This window comes from Lepidochelys kempii, chromosome 3, assembly GCF_965140265.1.
Source record: "Lepidochelys kempii isolate rLepKem1 chromosome 3, rLepKem1.hap2, whole genome shotgun sequence".
Taxonomy (NCBI): Eukaryota; Metazoa; Chordata; order Testudines; family Cheloniidae; genus Lepidochelys; species Lepidochelys kempii.
The window spans coordinates 162,936,667-162,955,124 of record NC_133258.1 but is presented as its reverse complement, the minus strand read 5'-3'; the positions used below and the strand labels follow the sequence as shown (position 1 = coordinate 162,955,124).

Here is an 18,458-nt window from a genome sequence, read left to right as displayed (position 1 = left end):
ATGGCATAGAGAGTACACTTATAAAGTTTGCAGACGATACCAAGCTGGGAGGGGTTGCAAGTGCTTTGGAGGATAGGATTAAAATTCACAATGATCTAGACATACTGGAGAAATGGTCTGAAGTAAATAGGATGAATTTCAATATGGACGAATCCAGAGTACTCCACTTAGGAAGGAACAATCAGTTGCACACATACAAAATGGGAAATGACTGCCTAGGAAGGAGTACTGCAGAAAGGGATCTGGGGATCATAGTGAATCACAAGCTAAATATGAGTCAACAGCATAACACTGTTGCAAAAAAAGCAAACATCATTCTGGGATGTGTTAGCAGGAGTGTTGTAAGCAAGACATGAGAAGTAATTCTTCCATTCTACTCTGCACTGATTAGGCCTCAACTGGAGTATTGTGTCTAGTTCTGGGTGCCACATTTCAGGAAAGGAAAACAAATTGGAGAGAGTCCAGAGAAGAGCAACAAGAAGAAAACATGACCTGTGAGGGAAGATGGGAAAAATTGGGTTTGTTTAGTTTGGAGAAGAGAAGACTGAGAGGGGACATGACAACAGTTTTCAAGTACATAAAAGGTTGTTACAAGAAGGAGGGAGAAAAATTGTTCTTCTTAACTTCTGAGGATAGGCCGAGAAACAATGGGCTTAAATTGCAACAAAGGCGGTTTAGGTTGGACATTAGGATAAGCTTCCTAACTGTCAGAGTGGTTAAGCACTGGAATAAATTGCCTAGGGAGGTTGTCGAATCTCCATCATTGGGGATTTTTAAGAGCTGGTTAGACAAACACCTGTCAGGGATGGTCTAGATAATACTTAGTCCTGCCTTCATTGCAGGGGACTGGATTAGATGACCTCTCACGGTCCCTTCCAGTCCTATGATTCTCTGATTCTATTTGACTATATTAAATTCCCTTTCCACACATGGAGCACCCACAGGAGTCAATGGAAGTTTTGACCTGAAGCGGAGGTTATAATACTGATCACTATGAATGAAGAGGTTGGGGTTGAGGGGCTAACACAGTATATGAAATATTTACATCCTTGATTGCGTGAGGCATTCACAGAGAAAGGATTACTTATTACTACTTGTTGAATGTACTGTTTATAAAGAAAAATAGAAACAGTTGAGAGGGAGGGCCTGATTCAAAGCCCATCAAAGTCATTGGGAGTCTTTCCATTGACATCAGTGAGTTTTGGATTTTTGTGTGTGCGCAAGCATATATGCATGTGGTTGTGATCTCAGTGTTATTGGTAGATATACAATGTCTAAAGGTAATGTCTGTAGTATGTACTTTACATATATGCTGGTTTCATCTGTCTCTTTACATACTGGCCAACTGTCCCACTGCAGAGAGCGTAGTCTCGGAGCCGAAATATTATACTGTGAATTATATAGAGTCATATTTAATGTCTTTTTCATTAATTCCTTGGGTTTGATCTCACTACCATTGATATTAATGGGACTAAGATTTAGTCTTTAAAATGTGATAGAAAGGACATGTGGGGATTTCAGGGTGTAAATCATTTTAGAATAAATCGAAATTGGTATAATTTTGCTAAGCAGTCTATACGTATAGTAGTGTTTAGATTAATACATACTTTACATTTTGTGATGACTTCAAGGACAGAGCCATCAGAGGTAACTATATATGTCAACAATATTATAATAAAGTAAAGTAATGTAAACATTATGCATACAATATTACTGAAACAGAATATGTTAGCAAAATATGTAGGCTGTTGAAAATATTTTCAAGTATATTGAAAATTATATAGTTATTTAAAAGAACTTATGTTCATGAGTGGTTTCATGTAGAACTTTAATGAAGAGATGTGTGCCTATTTGTAAGGAATTGTGATGATCTTAGGATAGTACTTTCTAATAAAATTATATATTGCCTTGAACTTCATTTCAACAAATGATCTAAACTTTTTTTTTTACTTGAAAAAATTATGGTAATGAATAATTCATTCTAAATAATGTAGTAAATCCTAACTGATGACATGGGACAAATATTTTACCCTTTGTTATAATTAAATCTGTAATAAAATGCATATATATTTATTGATATCTTTCTTTGGGGATTTTCACCAGTTTTCTCTTGAACAATATAACTTCTTATTCATTGTTGGGTAAAAGTGGATAAGAATAGGAAGAAGTTATAATCATATACTTATAGGCAGTTTATCAGCTATTTACAGTGGTACTCATGCTGAATGGAAGAATCTAATGAAAAAGAATGAGATGCAGTATTAAATATGTAAAATATAGAATATGTGCACAAATATTTAAGTATAAAGTTGCCTAAAATAAAAAAGTTAACTCGATAACACATGCACTTTTTTAAAAAATTATTTATGGTTAATATAGAACAAAGAGTTTCCTTGTAAAAATACTTATTTACCCACATATAACTGCTCTGAAGTCTGTACCTTAAGGACAAAGAAAGGTCACCAATCTCTCCAACTCCTAGTTCTTTGTCAAAAATGGACACAGTTAATGAGGTTTGTTTGGTACAGCACAAATTCTCAGACACAGATAGAGATCCTTTCAATGGAAACAAATTTGTTTGGCTTTACCAGGTTACTTAGCGATTAATAATAGCCTTGAGATGCAGGTCAGAAAGGTCATTGTACCCGCTTGCCAACACAATCTAAAATGTGCAGCTAGTCCAGGTCTGCAGGCTGCGAGGCCCCAAAATGCTATGCATAAAGTAAAAGAGGCTATTTTCCAACTTTTTTTTCATATTAATAAGCAATTTTCAGGAGAAGGGTGGCAAAATGGGGGCCATGCTACTCTAAGTAATTCATTTATTTTGCAATTTAATCTTATGTTGGAAAAAAATTACACTGCTGCAAAAGCATAGCATGGTGATTTTTAAACGTCAGTATGTTTCATAAGTAACCTTGTATGAAATATTGTATTAGCAGCCTTTAACAGTAAACTGCAACAAAAAATATTTGCAGAGATTGAAACAAACCTATACATCTTTTCCTACCTTTAATGTATTTCCTTTTCATTCTATTTTTGTCTTGCACATTTGAAGAAAAAACATGCATGATTTACTTAACATTTTATTCATTTTACCAGGTGTTGTGGATTAATATTTTGGTAAAGAAAAGTTGAAAGACTGTAGCATGAATCAAATATAAAAATGATACTATTTTAATATATATTTTCTTTAAGAATTTATTTTAACTGAGTTCATATATTTATAAGGCATTTATTACCATTTCACATGTTTTTGTGGATTAAATTAACACTATGATAATTATAACAGCTAGCATTAGAAAGCTGGAGCCCAATCATGCAAACACTGATTGAGGTAATTTGACTTGTCTGTAGGATTACTTACATCAATAAAGTTAAAGTTACATAAACATGCTTAAATATTTGCCTGATTTGATCCTTGTTCTCCAGCGGCCAAATCCTGCTCTCATTGAAGTCAATGGGAGTGTTACCATTGACTTCTGTGGGGAATTATCAGATCCCAGATTTCTTTTTGCTGTGTTATTTACTATCCAGACATATGAACTGTGCATTTGTCTTCCCTTTTTATTTTATGTAACATATTCTGAAAAAAGGCCAGAATTTACTCACCTAATCACTGAACAAAGCTGGTGTCTTTCACACACAGGTTAATTTGAACTAGCTGTTTCTTAAGAAAAATAATAACATACGTTAATCAAGCTAACCTCTTTTAACTGGGTCAAAATAATTCAATACACATGCGCTGTGAACTATAACACTGAATTATGCTTAGTATAGGACATTAATTTACTCTACAAGTTTGCATAATTTGGGGCCAGACTGGTCCTTTTGCAGAAAATCCATGGGAAGAAGCCATTGATGAGAAAATCTCTGCACGTTTTACCTTGCATAGTTTTCCTCAGATTGTTCTACTGGAAATATGGGTTTGTCGCTTCCTGCAAAGCAGACAGTGGGATCAGCCTCTTGCTACCTGTGGATATTCCAAGAACTAATGGAGGCACAGGGACATTTGCTCAGCAGGCCTTGTGATCCCTCCACACTGGCTCCAGGAACCCCTGCCTCACAACCTGTTTTCCTGGCAGTGACTTTGCTGTGGACTCCCCATGACAGTAGCTGCTCTGTACTACCCTTGTCAGAAAGGCTCCATGCTGAGGAGGGAGATGTCCAGGAAAGTTAATATTGCATGTGTCTTTCCCAAGGACTTCTTGTGTACTTAATGAGGGAAAGGTGTATGCCCCTGGACCCCACTCACCTGCCTGCAGCCCATGTCCCAACCCTTCTCCACGCACAGATCCTCAACCCTGCAGAGGGCTCAGTGATGCAGCAAGGAGAGGGATATCAAATAGTCAAGCTTACCCTTCCTCCTTCTAACCCTTCTGCACACACAAGGGCAGAAGGGGTAGAGGGTCTGTCACAGGGTCATGATCTACCACTCTGTCACAAGGTACTAGCTGAAATATAAACTATCAGTTTACATGCTGATGTCCATTTGAATGAAGTTACTACATTAAAATAAATTCTATTTAATGAAACTCAAGGTAAAATGGTTTTTGATAAAACAGTGCACAGAATATCTATTACTTCTGTTTTATCAAAATATTTAAATAACACCATCAACATCTTCCTCAAAATAAAAGCTGAAGGATATAAATGAACGAATTATGAATAAATGTGGTATACTGTACAAACACATAGAATGTAGATTTAACCACTTTAATGGTACCAAATGTTAGTCACACCCATACAGAATCCATCTCCTATACTGCAGAATGTACCAAGTAGATTTTAACATTCCAGTGATTTCCAACTGATTGTTAATGGATGAAGGCAGCACCTTGAATGCCATGGAGAACCAGCTGTGAAAGAGTTAAAAAAAAAAGTGTTAGCATCTTTTTTCACCTCTGGACTGTAAATAACAAAGAGTTGTTTTGATGCAGGAAAGAACTAGAGGAGTTTGCAGAGATGAAGGAGAAAGAAAAGGAGAAAAAAGACCTAGAAAGGGAAGAAAAGAAAAAGGATCACCAAGCCCGAAAGATGCATTACCTCCTCAGCACAGAGCAGGTTGGTATACCTGTCCCTGACAGCTCATGCAAACCACTTGGGCCCCCAGCTTGACAGAGATAAACTAGCAGGCTGAATGGGACATGACTTGTTGAAAAGATATCACAAAGACACTACTTTGAGTTCAATTTAGTGCTTTTCTATGGGTGAGAGCAGGTACCATGACTATTCTGTGACAGCAGCTTCACAGAGGCAGTAACAGCACTGCTGGCAGAAAGAGTCCAAGTCAGCAGTTTGATCTGCCACTGTGATAACACAACACGAAGGGCATAACCTCGCTTTAAAAACTCATTTTGACTGGCTTATTGTTGTGTGGTTGCACTTGTCAAGAACTAACAAGTTATTAAGCTGAGGAGCAGTTTCATTTTTTCTTTTTTAATTGAGCTAATGATTGGATTGATATTGTGCTCTTCTGCTGTGTTTTAAAATACATTGTACATGTAGGGTTTCAGCTAAAGCTTTTCACAGAACTGCCTGGATCAGCACATTTACCTTGATTATTTTCACATAGGTATGCCTCTGGAATTTTGAATATTTACTGATTAATTTGTTTGCACTGCTAAAAGTTCTAGAATTTTCAAGTCTTCCTATACAGTGTGATTGGCAGGAAGTCAAATTTGTTAGTAATTAGTAGAGCTGATCTTATGTGGTAAAACAGGATTTAAGAACATTTGTTCAAATTTTGACGGGCTGTTCTATTTTGACAATATTTGTGATCCTTGCTAGTCCCTATTTGTGAACATTAGTGCTAATGTTTTTTTTCTTTCCATGATTGTTTGGTGAATAGTTGTTCTTCACATGAATACCTGTCTTTGCATGTGAAATTTCAGGCATGAACAAAATATTTGTATTCATTATTTCCTATTTGTTGTTTTCTACTCATTGTTCGTTATTTGTTACAATAAAAATGATCAGTCATCTGATCAGGGAGCAGGAACAATACCATGTGACTCAATGGCAGCAAATTTAGCCTTTTTCAGTGTTTATGAATCATTTATAATCCACCCATAGTTTGAAACTTGTTTGCATTAATTGTATGTCAGATTTGAAAAGTGAATACATTAGTAAAAAGGAGTAACTTTAATTGCAAAATTACTAAATTCAAGGTCTGTTCAGAAGTAATTTGCAAACAGAGAAAAGGCCTAAGTTATTAATTGAATATTATTCACCACAAATAATTTGGCCAGCTGTAGAAATAGTACATTTTCCACATAGAATGTTCTTAAAGTTTTTACATTTTCTTGGACCATTTTTTGGAAAAAATAACTTATTTTTACAGTAATTCCAATATTAAGCAGATACATGAAGCAAAATATTAGAAATAAGGATGGCCTAACAAACCAAGTGTTAATGTGGATAAAATGTTCTACACCTTTAGTATCTGAAAAATTAAACTGTGGCATCTTCACCATTCTTTTAGATGGCTAGTGAGATGAACTGAATGACTTATGGTCTAAAATATAATGAACTCATTTTGTTCCCGATAGTGCCAGGTTAGAAAACTGCATTTTCCTTTACCAGTGGGGACTTTTACACCCCAAGATTCATCCTTAAGGGATGGCAGGCAGCATTTGTACCTCAGTCCTCAAGTTAAGGTTTTCCTGGTGGAGGGCAGCAGTAAGCATCGTGGTCTTATGGATTTGGGTTTCTGATTTAACAAGAACAAAGCTTGACAGGCACGGTTTTGCAGAACTAAAAACACTCCGGTTTTGCTCACTGTCAAGGTCTACATATTCCATGACTCTGAGGCCACAAAATTTGCCACAGAAGTCACAGTTTAGTACTAAATTGTGATCCAGGAGCTGAGCTATAATTTTTTTATTTTTTTAAAAATATCCCCTCTATTAAGAAAAAGTATCCTAATAAGAAAAAATAAGTTAAATTACTGTGCGTTATTGGCACTTATTTAAATTGCCGCATCTTCACTTTGCCTCTTCATGCAGCAAGATGGTTTGATATAAATGAATGCGTTTAGCAGAAATATTGAAATATGATTTTGGATTTTTTTTCTTAGCTCCTTTCTATACTGATTTGCTTCTTTGTGACAGATAGTAAAATAATATAATGTTAAAGGTTATCGATATTAAATATCAGTATTTTTGCTGTTGCTATTTCCATCACATATTCCATAAACATTTTACCATAGCTGAATGAGAAATAAAATTTCAAGCAAAATACTGACATAGCATTATTTCAGGATATTTTATAATTCAGGAAGTCCCATATGTTGCTAAAGATTAACATCTGTAGACTAAAAATAGGCTATCATAGATCTGAAGAAGTCAGTCTTCCATAGACTATTCAGAATTGTAGCTTCAGATGCTTGTGGAGCTAATGCTTGAGATATCATGTTGATGGCTTTTCCTTATGTTCTGCAGCACAAACATTAAAATTGACTGCCGTTATGACTGCAGCAATTTGAATACTAGAGCGCCTCGGTGCTTACAAGTTCAACAGTTACATTTTTACAAAGGCTACAAATTAATATAGTATTTAATATAGTGTTACATTTTGTCTAACCTGTGTCATGCTTACAATAAATAAAACATGGATCAATAAATTCAGTGATACCTTTTAACAGAGTATATATATATAAATTATACCATATTATAGTACAATTTAAAATTACCATTTTACTATATTTGTTGGTAAATAATGAACTCTATTTATAAGAATTTGCAATAATATAGCAGTTTATTGTTGTTGTTTGTACATATGCACTGTATTTATACAAATATTTTAACACAGATACATGATTACTTCAGCTATACATCAGTGCTTGAATTAACAGACCTTTATGAATTTATTAATTTAAAAATAAGAGTATCTTCTGGACATCTACATTTCAGAAAGAAATCTAAACATTTGAACATCTTTGTATAATCAATATTTACTAGCAGTAATAGTGTTAATTTGTTGTCACACACTTAATCAACATTATTCCCTGAAAATTGTTTGTTATGCATCCCACTAACTTCAAAACACAAATAAATTTTACAGCTTTAGAAAATAAACAGCATCTACTTTTTGTCTCTGTGTAGCTGGTGTTGTTCATGCACCACAAATACAGCCCAAACTATAAGAGGAGGTTTGAAAATAGAATGTGATTTTTCATTTGAGTAAAACTAAGTTATTTGGAAAATATTGCCCAGAGAAATAAATTATGAACTCTAAAATTCTATGCTTATGAAATACTGAGCTTTTACTCAACTTGCTTTATGTATCAATAGCTTCAGTAACTAGACAAGTAACACCTAACATAGATGAGCTTCCTTTGTTTGAAGAAAATTTCTCCTACATAATTCCTATAATTATGAAGAAACCTGCAACAGATTCCATGCCCTTGGTATCAAGTAATAAATTATGTTGTCTGCTCCACCTACTGGTTGCTTTTTGCAAGAGATTCCATTGTGGAATATAGAAAGAAATATCTTGAAAAGGTATCAACACTGTTATCAATCTAAATTCTATTAGAAAAACTGAACTCTTCTCTTTTGGATTTTAATAAGCTGATATGTATTTATGCTCAACAATATTTTCCTTATCTGCTTTTAAATGAACAATATAAGGGCTGTGTTTTATGATGAACAAGATACCTTAAAAATGCAAGGAGTTAAAAATTGCATGACAGGGTTAGCAAAAACTCTGCCTTTGTTCAGATTATTTCTTTGAATACAAATGTTGGCAGCACATTATAGAGTAAAAAAAAAGTCCCACTGGTCTATTTTATATTTGTATTTTATTATTTCTCTTTTTGCATTTATAAATCAAATCATGAACAGGTTCTTAAGCTAAGTTTGCTATCAGTCCATAATTGCAGTGTGCAAATTGGTACTATTGTGTTAATGGATCCCTTTTAAATATAATTAATATTTTAAAAATAAGGTTTTTTTAAATTTAATGTTTCTATTATGAATATGTACAATACATCTGCTTTTCTCTTTTTGTGTTAGTGAACTCAGACGTGTGTGCAGGTTTTACCTGGTCTCCTCTAAGTACATATTAGCAAGTAAATGTGGCAAATGGATAAAGAGGCCAATTTTCCAAAGTGCTGACAAACTGTAGCTGCCTTTGAAATCAATGGAAGGTGAAGGAGCTCAGCACCTTAAAGGAATTGTCCAGCACTTCACAGGATTGGGTTTGAAAAGGCCATACTTGATGGGACAAGGGACTGCATGTCTCAGTCACTGCATGATTCTAACAGCTCATATTCCCAGATGTACTTGGGCACACAACACAATAGCAGTGAAAGTCAGACTTCTCTTGTATGTGTATGATGGACCAAAGCCAGGGCTCTAGCAGCTATGGAGACACACTGTATGTCAAAGGCTGAGGTAACCCTCTGCTACTATAATTGTCTCTGTCACTGGAAGAAGGAATAGAAAATCAGTGGAATCGTATTGCCTCACCCCTGACCATCTTTTCCTCCAGGCACTCACACTGCCACACAAGATGATGGGAAATGTGTATTTTTTCTCCATTCTCCTTTTGCTCCTAAACAGTGGAACTGATTTTGCTCAACTTTTCACTACCAATTTCATCTTTGAATAGAGACCAAGAATGGAAAATTGCAGCCCAAATGATGAAAGTTTTCCTTCATGGCATTACTTCCACAGAGGCATAATGTGGGAGTTGTAAGCCTGGCCACACAGCCACAGAACCTCTTTGAGCATTACTGGCCATCTGGGGTGCCCCAAGCTCATAATCTCACACTGAAGGACTCAGATTCATCTTTGGTTCCAACCCCAGTCCGTTCTCCTCTGGGATCCACCAAGCTGGGATCAGCTAGACTGATATTGTCAACAGTTCCATAGGATCTTCTATTTACCCAAGAGCAGAAACACATGCAGACACGTGAGACCCTCTGATCTTAGAAAAGTTGGCTCATTCAGTTCTGCTGGTGCTCTTCCTAGTGTTCCTGATTCAGGTACAGGATCTTCTGTTGGGCCATTTCTCTGCCCCAATCAGCTCCTGGCTGGAAAACTTACCAGGGCAGTTTCATTCTCTGTGCCCTTTTGATTCTGTGCCCTTTTGATTCTGTGCCTATTGTGCCCTTTTGATTTTTTGGCCCTGTAGTCTTCAACGTCCTTCTTCTGTAACATCAAGAGAAGAGGGGGTTGATAAGAGTCCTGTGTCTTCATTGCTGACGAGACCTAGGTTTGCACCTCCTATAAAGATCAAGAAGACTGATTCTCCTAGTTCTGCAGTTTTACAGGATGTGACATCCATCACTTTGTCAGAGGAGGATACAGTTGAGAAGTCCTCTGAAATGTCCTATTGTTCCCCATCTTCTGAGGAGGCTGTGCTGACTGCCTCTTCCTCTCCTCTCAGTGACACTTAGGGTTCCAAGGCTCAGTTTGTAGGGGATCAATTTCTCTTGACATTCTTTTGGAAGCTCCTAAGCAGAGAATCCTCCTAAGCTCCTTGATAACAGAGCTTCAAGAGAAGGACAAGATAGGTTTCCCTATTAAAGACTGCTTGTTAGAGTCTGCAAAGGAAGTGTAGAATCATTCTGCCTCAACTGTGTCTGCCTCAGGGAAGCTCAACTCCTTCTATTGAATACTGAGAGAATAATTGGAATTATTTTTTTTCTATCTTTTACGTTGGCATTCTAATGATCTCAGCAGTGGTTGAAAAGTCTAATTTGAGAAAGGTGTCTTCCTTTCTTGGGAAAAAGGAATGTAAACACTTTGAGCTTTTTGGAAGGAAGGCGCACTTCTTGGCAGCCTTGACTTTATGTGCTTCTAATCACTAAGTGGTGAGGCAAGGTATAATATTTTTTTTATGGTCCAAGATGTCTTCAGCACTTTCCTGAAGACAGAAACAGAAATTTTTGGAGCTCTTTTAAGAAGGTCAAGAAGTGTCAAAGCATACTGTTAGGGCTTTTTTTGAAATCTCTGATATATCTTCTAAATCTCTAGCTACAGCTTCTCACTTACAGGAACACTCCTACCGTCAGAATTCAGATTGTTCTGCTGAAGTGCAAGGCCAAGGTCACTGTCATGCAGTTTGAAGGTTCTGACCTGATCAACTTAAGAACTGGTGAGCCTCTGTTATTCAGGAGATCAGTTTAGGTGATTACATGGTCCCTTCTTATCTTAAAATCTATACAAATCTATGAAGTTTTGTTGGGAAACCACCAATAACAAAGTTGCTACTTTTTGGACTGGCAGTAGTCCCTATGATTTTCAACCAGTGTTTAGCTGTGGTGCAGACCAGCTACTGTGTCAGGGACTTAGTATGCTTAAGCAACTGGCTCTCAAGAGGCCAGTCTTATATCAGGGTCGTTCATGCCCTGCAGGAGATTTTCATAGCTTGAGAGTAAACACTGACAAATCTACACTGACCAAGGTCCTTATGTTCATAGTAACTACTCTGGGCTTCAGAGTAGCAGCCGTGTTAGTCTGTGTCCTCAAAAAGAAAAGGAGGACTTGTGGCACCTTAGAGACTAAAAAAGTTATTTGCGCGTAAGCTTTTGTAAGCGACAGCGCACTTCATCAGATGCATTCAGTGGAAAATACAGTGGAAAGATTTATATACACAGAGAACATGAAACAATGGGTGTTACCATACACACTGTAATGAGAGTGATCAGGTAAGGTGACCTATTACCATGAGGAGAGCGGGGGGGAAGAAAACCTTTGTGTCCGCCTTCCTTAAGACAGATTCTTTAGTCCGCAAACTTAGCCAGGCCCACACTGGAAGGCTGTGTTTGGATATAAGGCTTAATTTCCAGCTATACCTTTGTCAATTCACGTTCAAGGCTATGGATGCACTGCTTGCAAGATTGGTAGAGTCTGGTACACAGACCTAAAGCTCACTTTCTGAATAAGGTAAAGGTGTAGCTCTTCTGCTGCGGGTTGAGGGTTCCATAGGTTTTTATACCAGTTTTGTCTTTTTTTCTTTATTATTGTTATTGTAAAAATCATAATTGAGCCACTGATTTGCAGCATTCAGTGACTCACTCACATATAACATTATCTACTGATTTATCATGTTTGTCAATTCATGCAGAAAAAAAAAGAATACCTTCAGGTCTCTTTTCAGTTCTGCTTTGTCTGAAAGAGTGTTGAAAATTAATTTACCACAAGTCAAATAACAACCGAGTACATTGTTTATTTTATCAATTGCATTTGTTCCTATAAGCAGAGACCATAACAAATCGGAATGGTACTGAGGGACTGATTATCCTCTCATTTACACCAGTGTAAATCAGAAGCTAAGTCCACTGAAGTCAGTGAAGTTACATCAGGATAAAACTGTGTAAATAATTTCCTTACCAAAGCCTAATAATGAATATTCAAAAGGCACACCTGATTAACCTAGCGCTGTCCTGTAAGCACTTGAAAAACAATTGGTCTGAAGTGACACCCACTCTGTCTTTGGACACCTGGCAGTTTTATTCTTATAAAGGTGAGGACTCAGTAGATAAAGCACCGGCCTCTGATCTGGCTGGCTGCAGGTTTGGTCATTTGAGCTTAGTCCCAAATGAACGGTCCACATCACAAAATGATCATACATAATTTGTTACTATTGGCAGTCTCTGTTCAGGAAAGACCAAGGACTGTGCATGGAGAATGACTTAGCTCTTACCTTTTACATTTTATTTCCTCCCTCTTTACCATTATACCTTTTATTATCCTATCTCCAAAACATTCCTGGGCTGAAATTATCATTCATCCTAGGTACTCATATTTCCTGGAGATAAAAAAAGTAACCACTTTTGTTCAAAAGTACAGGTGCCCCCAATCACTGAACATCCCCACCTATCTGTGGGTGTTTTATACCCACTCCTCACCTACTTGTTACCAAGTCAGATGTCTCGCACTACTTTCCAAAGCTTGTACCATTACAAATCCCATTTAAATTAAAAAGGGAGTGTGAGCTTTCCTAGCTCTCCAACTGACTTTCAGATACATTTTAATAGTATTAGTAAGTAATGTACTTTTCTCTTTTCTTTATAGTTCTATATTCTGTTTTCATAAATGATGATTTTCAAAGGATTCTCAGTCTACATTAAGTCTGTCTTACAGTACTTGTCAAATATATGTTTGATCAGCAAGTTTAATTGGTCTTGATGTGCCACATCAAAGCCGTCTTTGGCATATACGTTCACCTGCATATGGTGGGCTAGACTATGCCAGCCTTTGCACAGGGCTACAAGGTAGAAGGGTCACAAGATCTTGTTCACCCACCCTTTGTTCCTCCGGGGGGGGGGGGAAGGGTAGAAGGGCAGGTATAATTACAGTCTTTGTGCTCTCCTAAGAAAGACTGTTCTTGGCTAGTGCTGCTGCCTGTGCCAATTAACCCGAAGGGAGTGGGATGAGGTGGGAATGGCCCAGCTGCTGGGCTTATGCTGTACCCTCTAAAAATATAATGCAGTAACAGGGCTCCCTGTGACCTTTTGGGAGACATTGTTCCTGGACAAGAAACAATAGTTCCTGGAGCTCCTGCTAGACACATAGTTGCTAGGCACTTCACTGCTACTAGGCACACAAAGCAGGGCTATGTGTTCAAAGAATAGTTGAGACCTGTATTTTTGTAAAATCACTCTTTAAAAATTCTTGCTACCTAAAGGGTCCTTTTTCTGCATCAAAATTGTATAATCTGTGGTTTGTTTTCTCCAGGCAATACACCAATTGCTCCAGTCCTGTGGGTAGGATTAGTGGCAGAGTTTAAGCAAGTTTAGGCTGTGTGACCTATGAAAAGTGTACACAGCAAAGGTCTGTGAAAAAGTTCTCTTTGGTGTATTACTGTCATTTGTGCCAGCAAGAAGCTGGGATTATTCCAGTGGTGGGTAATTGAACAGAGGGGGAAAAAAAACCAAGGAGTCCTTGTGGTACCTTAGAGACTAACAAATTTATTTGGGCATAAGCTTTCGTGGGCTATAACCCACTTTATCAGATGCATGATGAAGTGGGTTATAGCCCACGAAAGCTTATGCCCAAATAAATTTGTTAGTCTCTACGGTGCCACAAGGACTCCTCGTTGTTTTTGCTAATACAGACTAACACGGCTATCCCTCTGAAACCTGAACAGAGGGCATTATAAGTTGAATGTCAACTTTCAGCTTGGTGCTGTGCAAACACAGAAGACAGAGCCCATGCCCCAAGGAATTTACAATCTAGAACAGTTACAGAGTAAACTATTCAGATACACAGCACTACATTTATCCCTGGTGCAACTCAACTGAAGTCAATCCAATTATTATAGTGTTAAATTTGGCCAATATACAGTAGTGCATTTGGTGCTAATATGAGCTTGAGGTGATGCAGGAATCTTGCGGAGATAATTTTTGAAAATATACTATAAGAATAAGCACATTTTAAGGAGGAGCAAAAGGTCATTTGGTGTACAAGAAGAGGGAGACTAGGGATGGGATGGAAGAAGGCATGAAGATGAAGTACCATACATTTCTCAACAGCAACCCTTCTGGTTGATTAAGAAGTGGCATTGATGGTATCCCAGCTTTAATGAAACTTCAAGATGAGTGATGTATACACTGATTCTTTGGTTTCCCAGCTCTTGGGCAGGCAAATACAGTTAAGGTAATGTTTCCTCAGTTAACTTACACAGAGTTTGCTCACGATTAGATCCTGTCACTTGGAATCTGGTAAATACTGCTTATTGACAGGTATTACCTGTCCAAGAATGAGCATGATCAGTGCTGCTCTGACCCTTAATAACATCTCTTCTCTACTTCTCTCCCCTATCATGTTTTCTCCCATATGCCTATCTTAATTGCCACTGAAGCCTGGAGCCATCCCTCAACATTTTCCTCTGTGTTGCAGCTTTACCCTTTTCCTGCTTCTTTTCTATTCCTTCCTTTGTCACACTGCTCCATCCTCTCCTTTTCTTCTCTTCCACACAGCACTACGTCCATTCATGAAAATCTCAGCTCGTTTCCTGGTCCCATTGTAACCAGTGAGCTATTCACATTATCCCCGTGCAGTTTATTTGCATAGTGAAATAGTATTGGCTTAACTAAAATGTATTATCAAATGAACCTCTCAGAATGTGTTATTGCAGGGAAGAGAGCGTCACATGCATACACAAAGAAACAGACATAAAGAGACACTGAAGGTTAGTGGAACACTAGTTTACTTAATCACATCTACATGTTCTTGGGGAAATAAAATTATTTCTCTCTTCAGCAGCTGTTTCTTATGTTGTCACAAAATCCCATATAATTGTCTAGATCTGTTCTGTAAAGAAGAGCTTCTCCTATCCACTCTCATATTCACCTGTATAACCTATAGCACTTATCATATTCTAACAGGATATCATTGGATAATTAGAGGGATTTTTTTTCCAATCCTTTGGGAGAAATGGTGTGACCAAGCCATAGGCTAATTGCCTTTTATGACAGGTTGTTTTTGTCTTTATGGGAGGGATGATGTTAGTAAATAGTAAATGGAGTTATAATTTGCAATTCACAAATGCAGAAACTGAAGCATAGGAGATTGTGGTGGGACAGGTTCTCACCCCAGTCAAGAGCTCCTCTTGGCACAATCAGCCCCAGCTCAGCCCACCTGTGATGCCTGTCAAACGTGGAGAAGGGTAGCTCCTGAAAAGGGATGATCCAAGCCCAGTGCAGGGTGGCACTCAGAGGTAAGAGAGCTAGAGCTCCCTAGCCCTACAGAAGGGACTGATTAACAGGAGAATGGCTGAAGAGCCTCTGACATCTAGACCCTCCAAAGAAGTGGAGGGACCTTCTTTACTTTATTTTCACTTTTTGTTTAGAATCCAGGGTGCTTAGCAAAGGTCTTTTGGACGCAACGGGGGGAGGAGCCCAGACCCCCTCCACAGAGACTACTGACCTCTTACCTTGTGGAGAACTGCTGGGTAGACTGGACTGTTCTGTGGACTGTTATTTGGTTTGCCCTTGCCATTTTTTTGGAAAGTTGTTAGACCTAGAAGGGGGGTTGCCACCTCCCAAAAACTTATGGCTGGATGACCACTCTCTGCATTCTAAACCGGCAAACAGTGACAACTACAGTCAGAGAAGGATGTCTGTGACAAGAGGTGCTCAGTCTCAGCAATGGGGGTGCCCTAGAGGTACAACCTATTACAAGGTGTAAGAACAAGATTTTCAGTGACTTGTTTTTCAAAAATACAGAGAACCAACAACACCTGGTCAACAGGAGCTGTTGGGTGTTTGGAATTTTTGAAAATCAGGCCATTATTTAGGCACCTAAATATGAATTTAGACACTTTTTAAAAATAATCTTGCCTTAAAGTCAAATAGGAAGTCCATGAGAATTGGAATGTTCTCCTGGTATGTTCTCCTGATTCTCAGCTCTGTTCCATCACTGTGGGAACATTGTTTTATACACCACCACTCACACATCCAAGTTCTCATCCCTGATCTGGTTGTCAAGATGCTGCATAAGAATTAGAATAAACAGAATAAAGTGTCAGTCAGACACAGAATCCATGAAAGATTGATGATGTATTTATGGGATAGCTTTACTCTTTGCAGGAGATTGGACTGTGGTGTCTTGGCTGGGTACCACAGCTGTTGTGTTCTCTATGTTAGGCCCTCAAAGTAATTTATTCCTGTTTTATCCTGGGGTCTGAATACTCCAGCAGTGGTTATTTATGTGGAGGGTCCTAAATATTCCACTGTGATATTGTTGGCTGAAGAGGGACCTCAATGTCTTTGCAGGATTGTGGTTAGTTTTGTATTCCATGGCAAAGGCTATCAGCCGCTAATATTTCCTCACCCCTGGCACTGTCTTTCCTTTAGAACATGATGGTGCCATTACTTTGATATTAAACAAAAATGTTAGATTGGCGGGATTGAACTAAACCTTGCAATGTGAAGGCAGAATAACAATAATGAATGTTTCTATTTCTCTGTTTAAACAGAATATATATTATCTGGAGGACAGGTAATTAATCCCACTTGTGAGAAAATACTCTACTCATCACTCATTTATGACTTCTTCATTCCCTCAATAAATGGTTTATCACAAACACATCCAATATAGACCCTGCTATAGGTAATAGGCTGGATCCTCCAGTCCTTAGCAGACAAATCTTCTATTGAAATCAAGTGAGCTTTTGCGTAGAGACTGCAGAATCAGGTCCAATATATCAATTGGATACAGTTGACTAAATAGTCACCTTGCATATACTGGTGCAACACTACTGGGCTCAGTGGTGTTACACCTGTATAAAGAACTAATACAGAACTGATTAAAGTCAGTGAACATTTTGTCATTGACCTCAGTGGTAGCAAAATCAGATACTAAATTAGGTATTTGGGGCTGGTTTGGAGCATTTTTCAAACTGAACAAGTTGGTTCTACATTTCTTCAAGTTTTAGCTAACATATATTTTGTGTAATTAAAACAATACTGATTATTCTTATTTGTGAGAAGACACCTTCTGAAATGATTAAATTTCTTTGAAGCTTCATGTTTGACCTCACACACCTACTTGGTGCTATCATAGTTTTTATATAGAGTTTTGTAGAGGATTTTTTCCAAATACAGTTTGTGTTAAACATAATATCCTTTTATTTTATTTTCATTTTGTATGCAATAACTCCAAAGTCTGTTGCAATCTAGTAATCTATACATTTGAAAATCCTTTTTAAAAATGAAACAAAACAAAACATAAATGGCTCTGACATCATTTCAACAAGGTTTTTCATTCTGAATCATTAATGTTTTAAAGTAGTTCTTTTACCTCCTAAAAGGAACTATATCTGAGGATTAACAAGATTATTCACTGGAATTCATGTGGAAGCATAACGGCAGTAGTTGAGAAATGATCATGTTTCCTTTTAGTTCTCAGCAAGAGTAATTGAATGTTGAATATCTTACTAAACGCCGGACTGTGACAGTGTGTTAACACTCTGACTATCTCCTAACAGCAGGGCAATTATTTGCTGAGTGCGATTTTTATAAATCCCCTGGCAGTAGTATGTCCTGATAATTATGATGAAGTGCACTGGTCAGTGTTGATTCAGCAATCCCATCCCTAGCAAATATTTTATTCACAGCTCTCCTTCATGTTTTTACTTTTATGGCTTTAAAAATCTGTTCCCTCTTTTCTCAACTTGCTTAGTTTTTAAAAGTTAAAATGGAGCACAAAAGTATTTTCAAGTTAACATCCTATCTTGTTGGGTTGCTCTCTCAGTCCCTCAAAACAACTACAGTTCATAACATATACCACAATATATTGAGGAAAGAATCATCTGTCTCCTGGTTAAATGAGCACTATGAGAAAGTAAATCTTTATTTTAAGCCCTTATCCTGGCAGTCAGTCAGCCAGACGTACTGCCTTGAAGTTATTTTTTTCAGAACTAAATGATTGTTAAAAAGCGACATTTACATTTATGGTGGTTATAGATGAGATAATTATTTTAGCCTTTCAGCACTCAGGTGG

At 37.5% G+C, this 18,458-nt stretch overlaps 1 protein-coding gene across 3 annotated transcripts in view; it reads left to right on the top strand.

Annotated features, from left to right (window-relative positions):
* Window positions 1–18,458, top strand: part of SPATA17 (spermatogenesis associated 17) — a 146,336-nt gene that overhangs the window by 61,127 nt on the left and 66,751 nt on the right. For all 3 annotated transcript variants that reach the window (XM_073338910.1, XM_073338909.1, XM_073338912.1), the window contains one exon: window positions 4,938–5,061. In XM_073338910.1, the coding sequence (XP_073195011.1) occupies window positions 4,938–5,061 (124 nt within the window). The remainder of the gene's footprint in view (window positions 1–4,937; window positions 5,062–18,458) is intronic.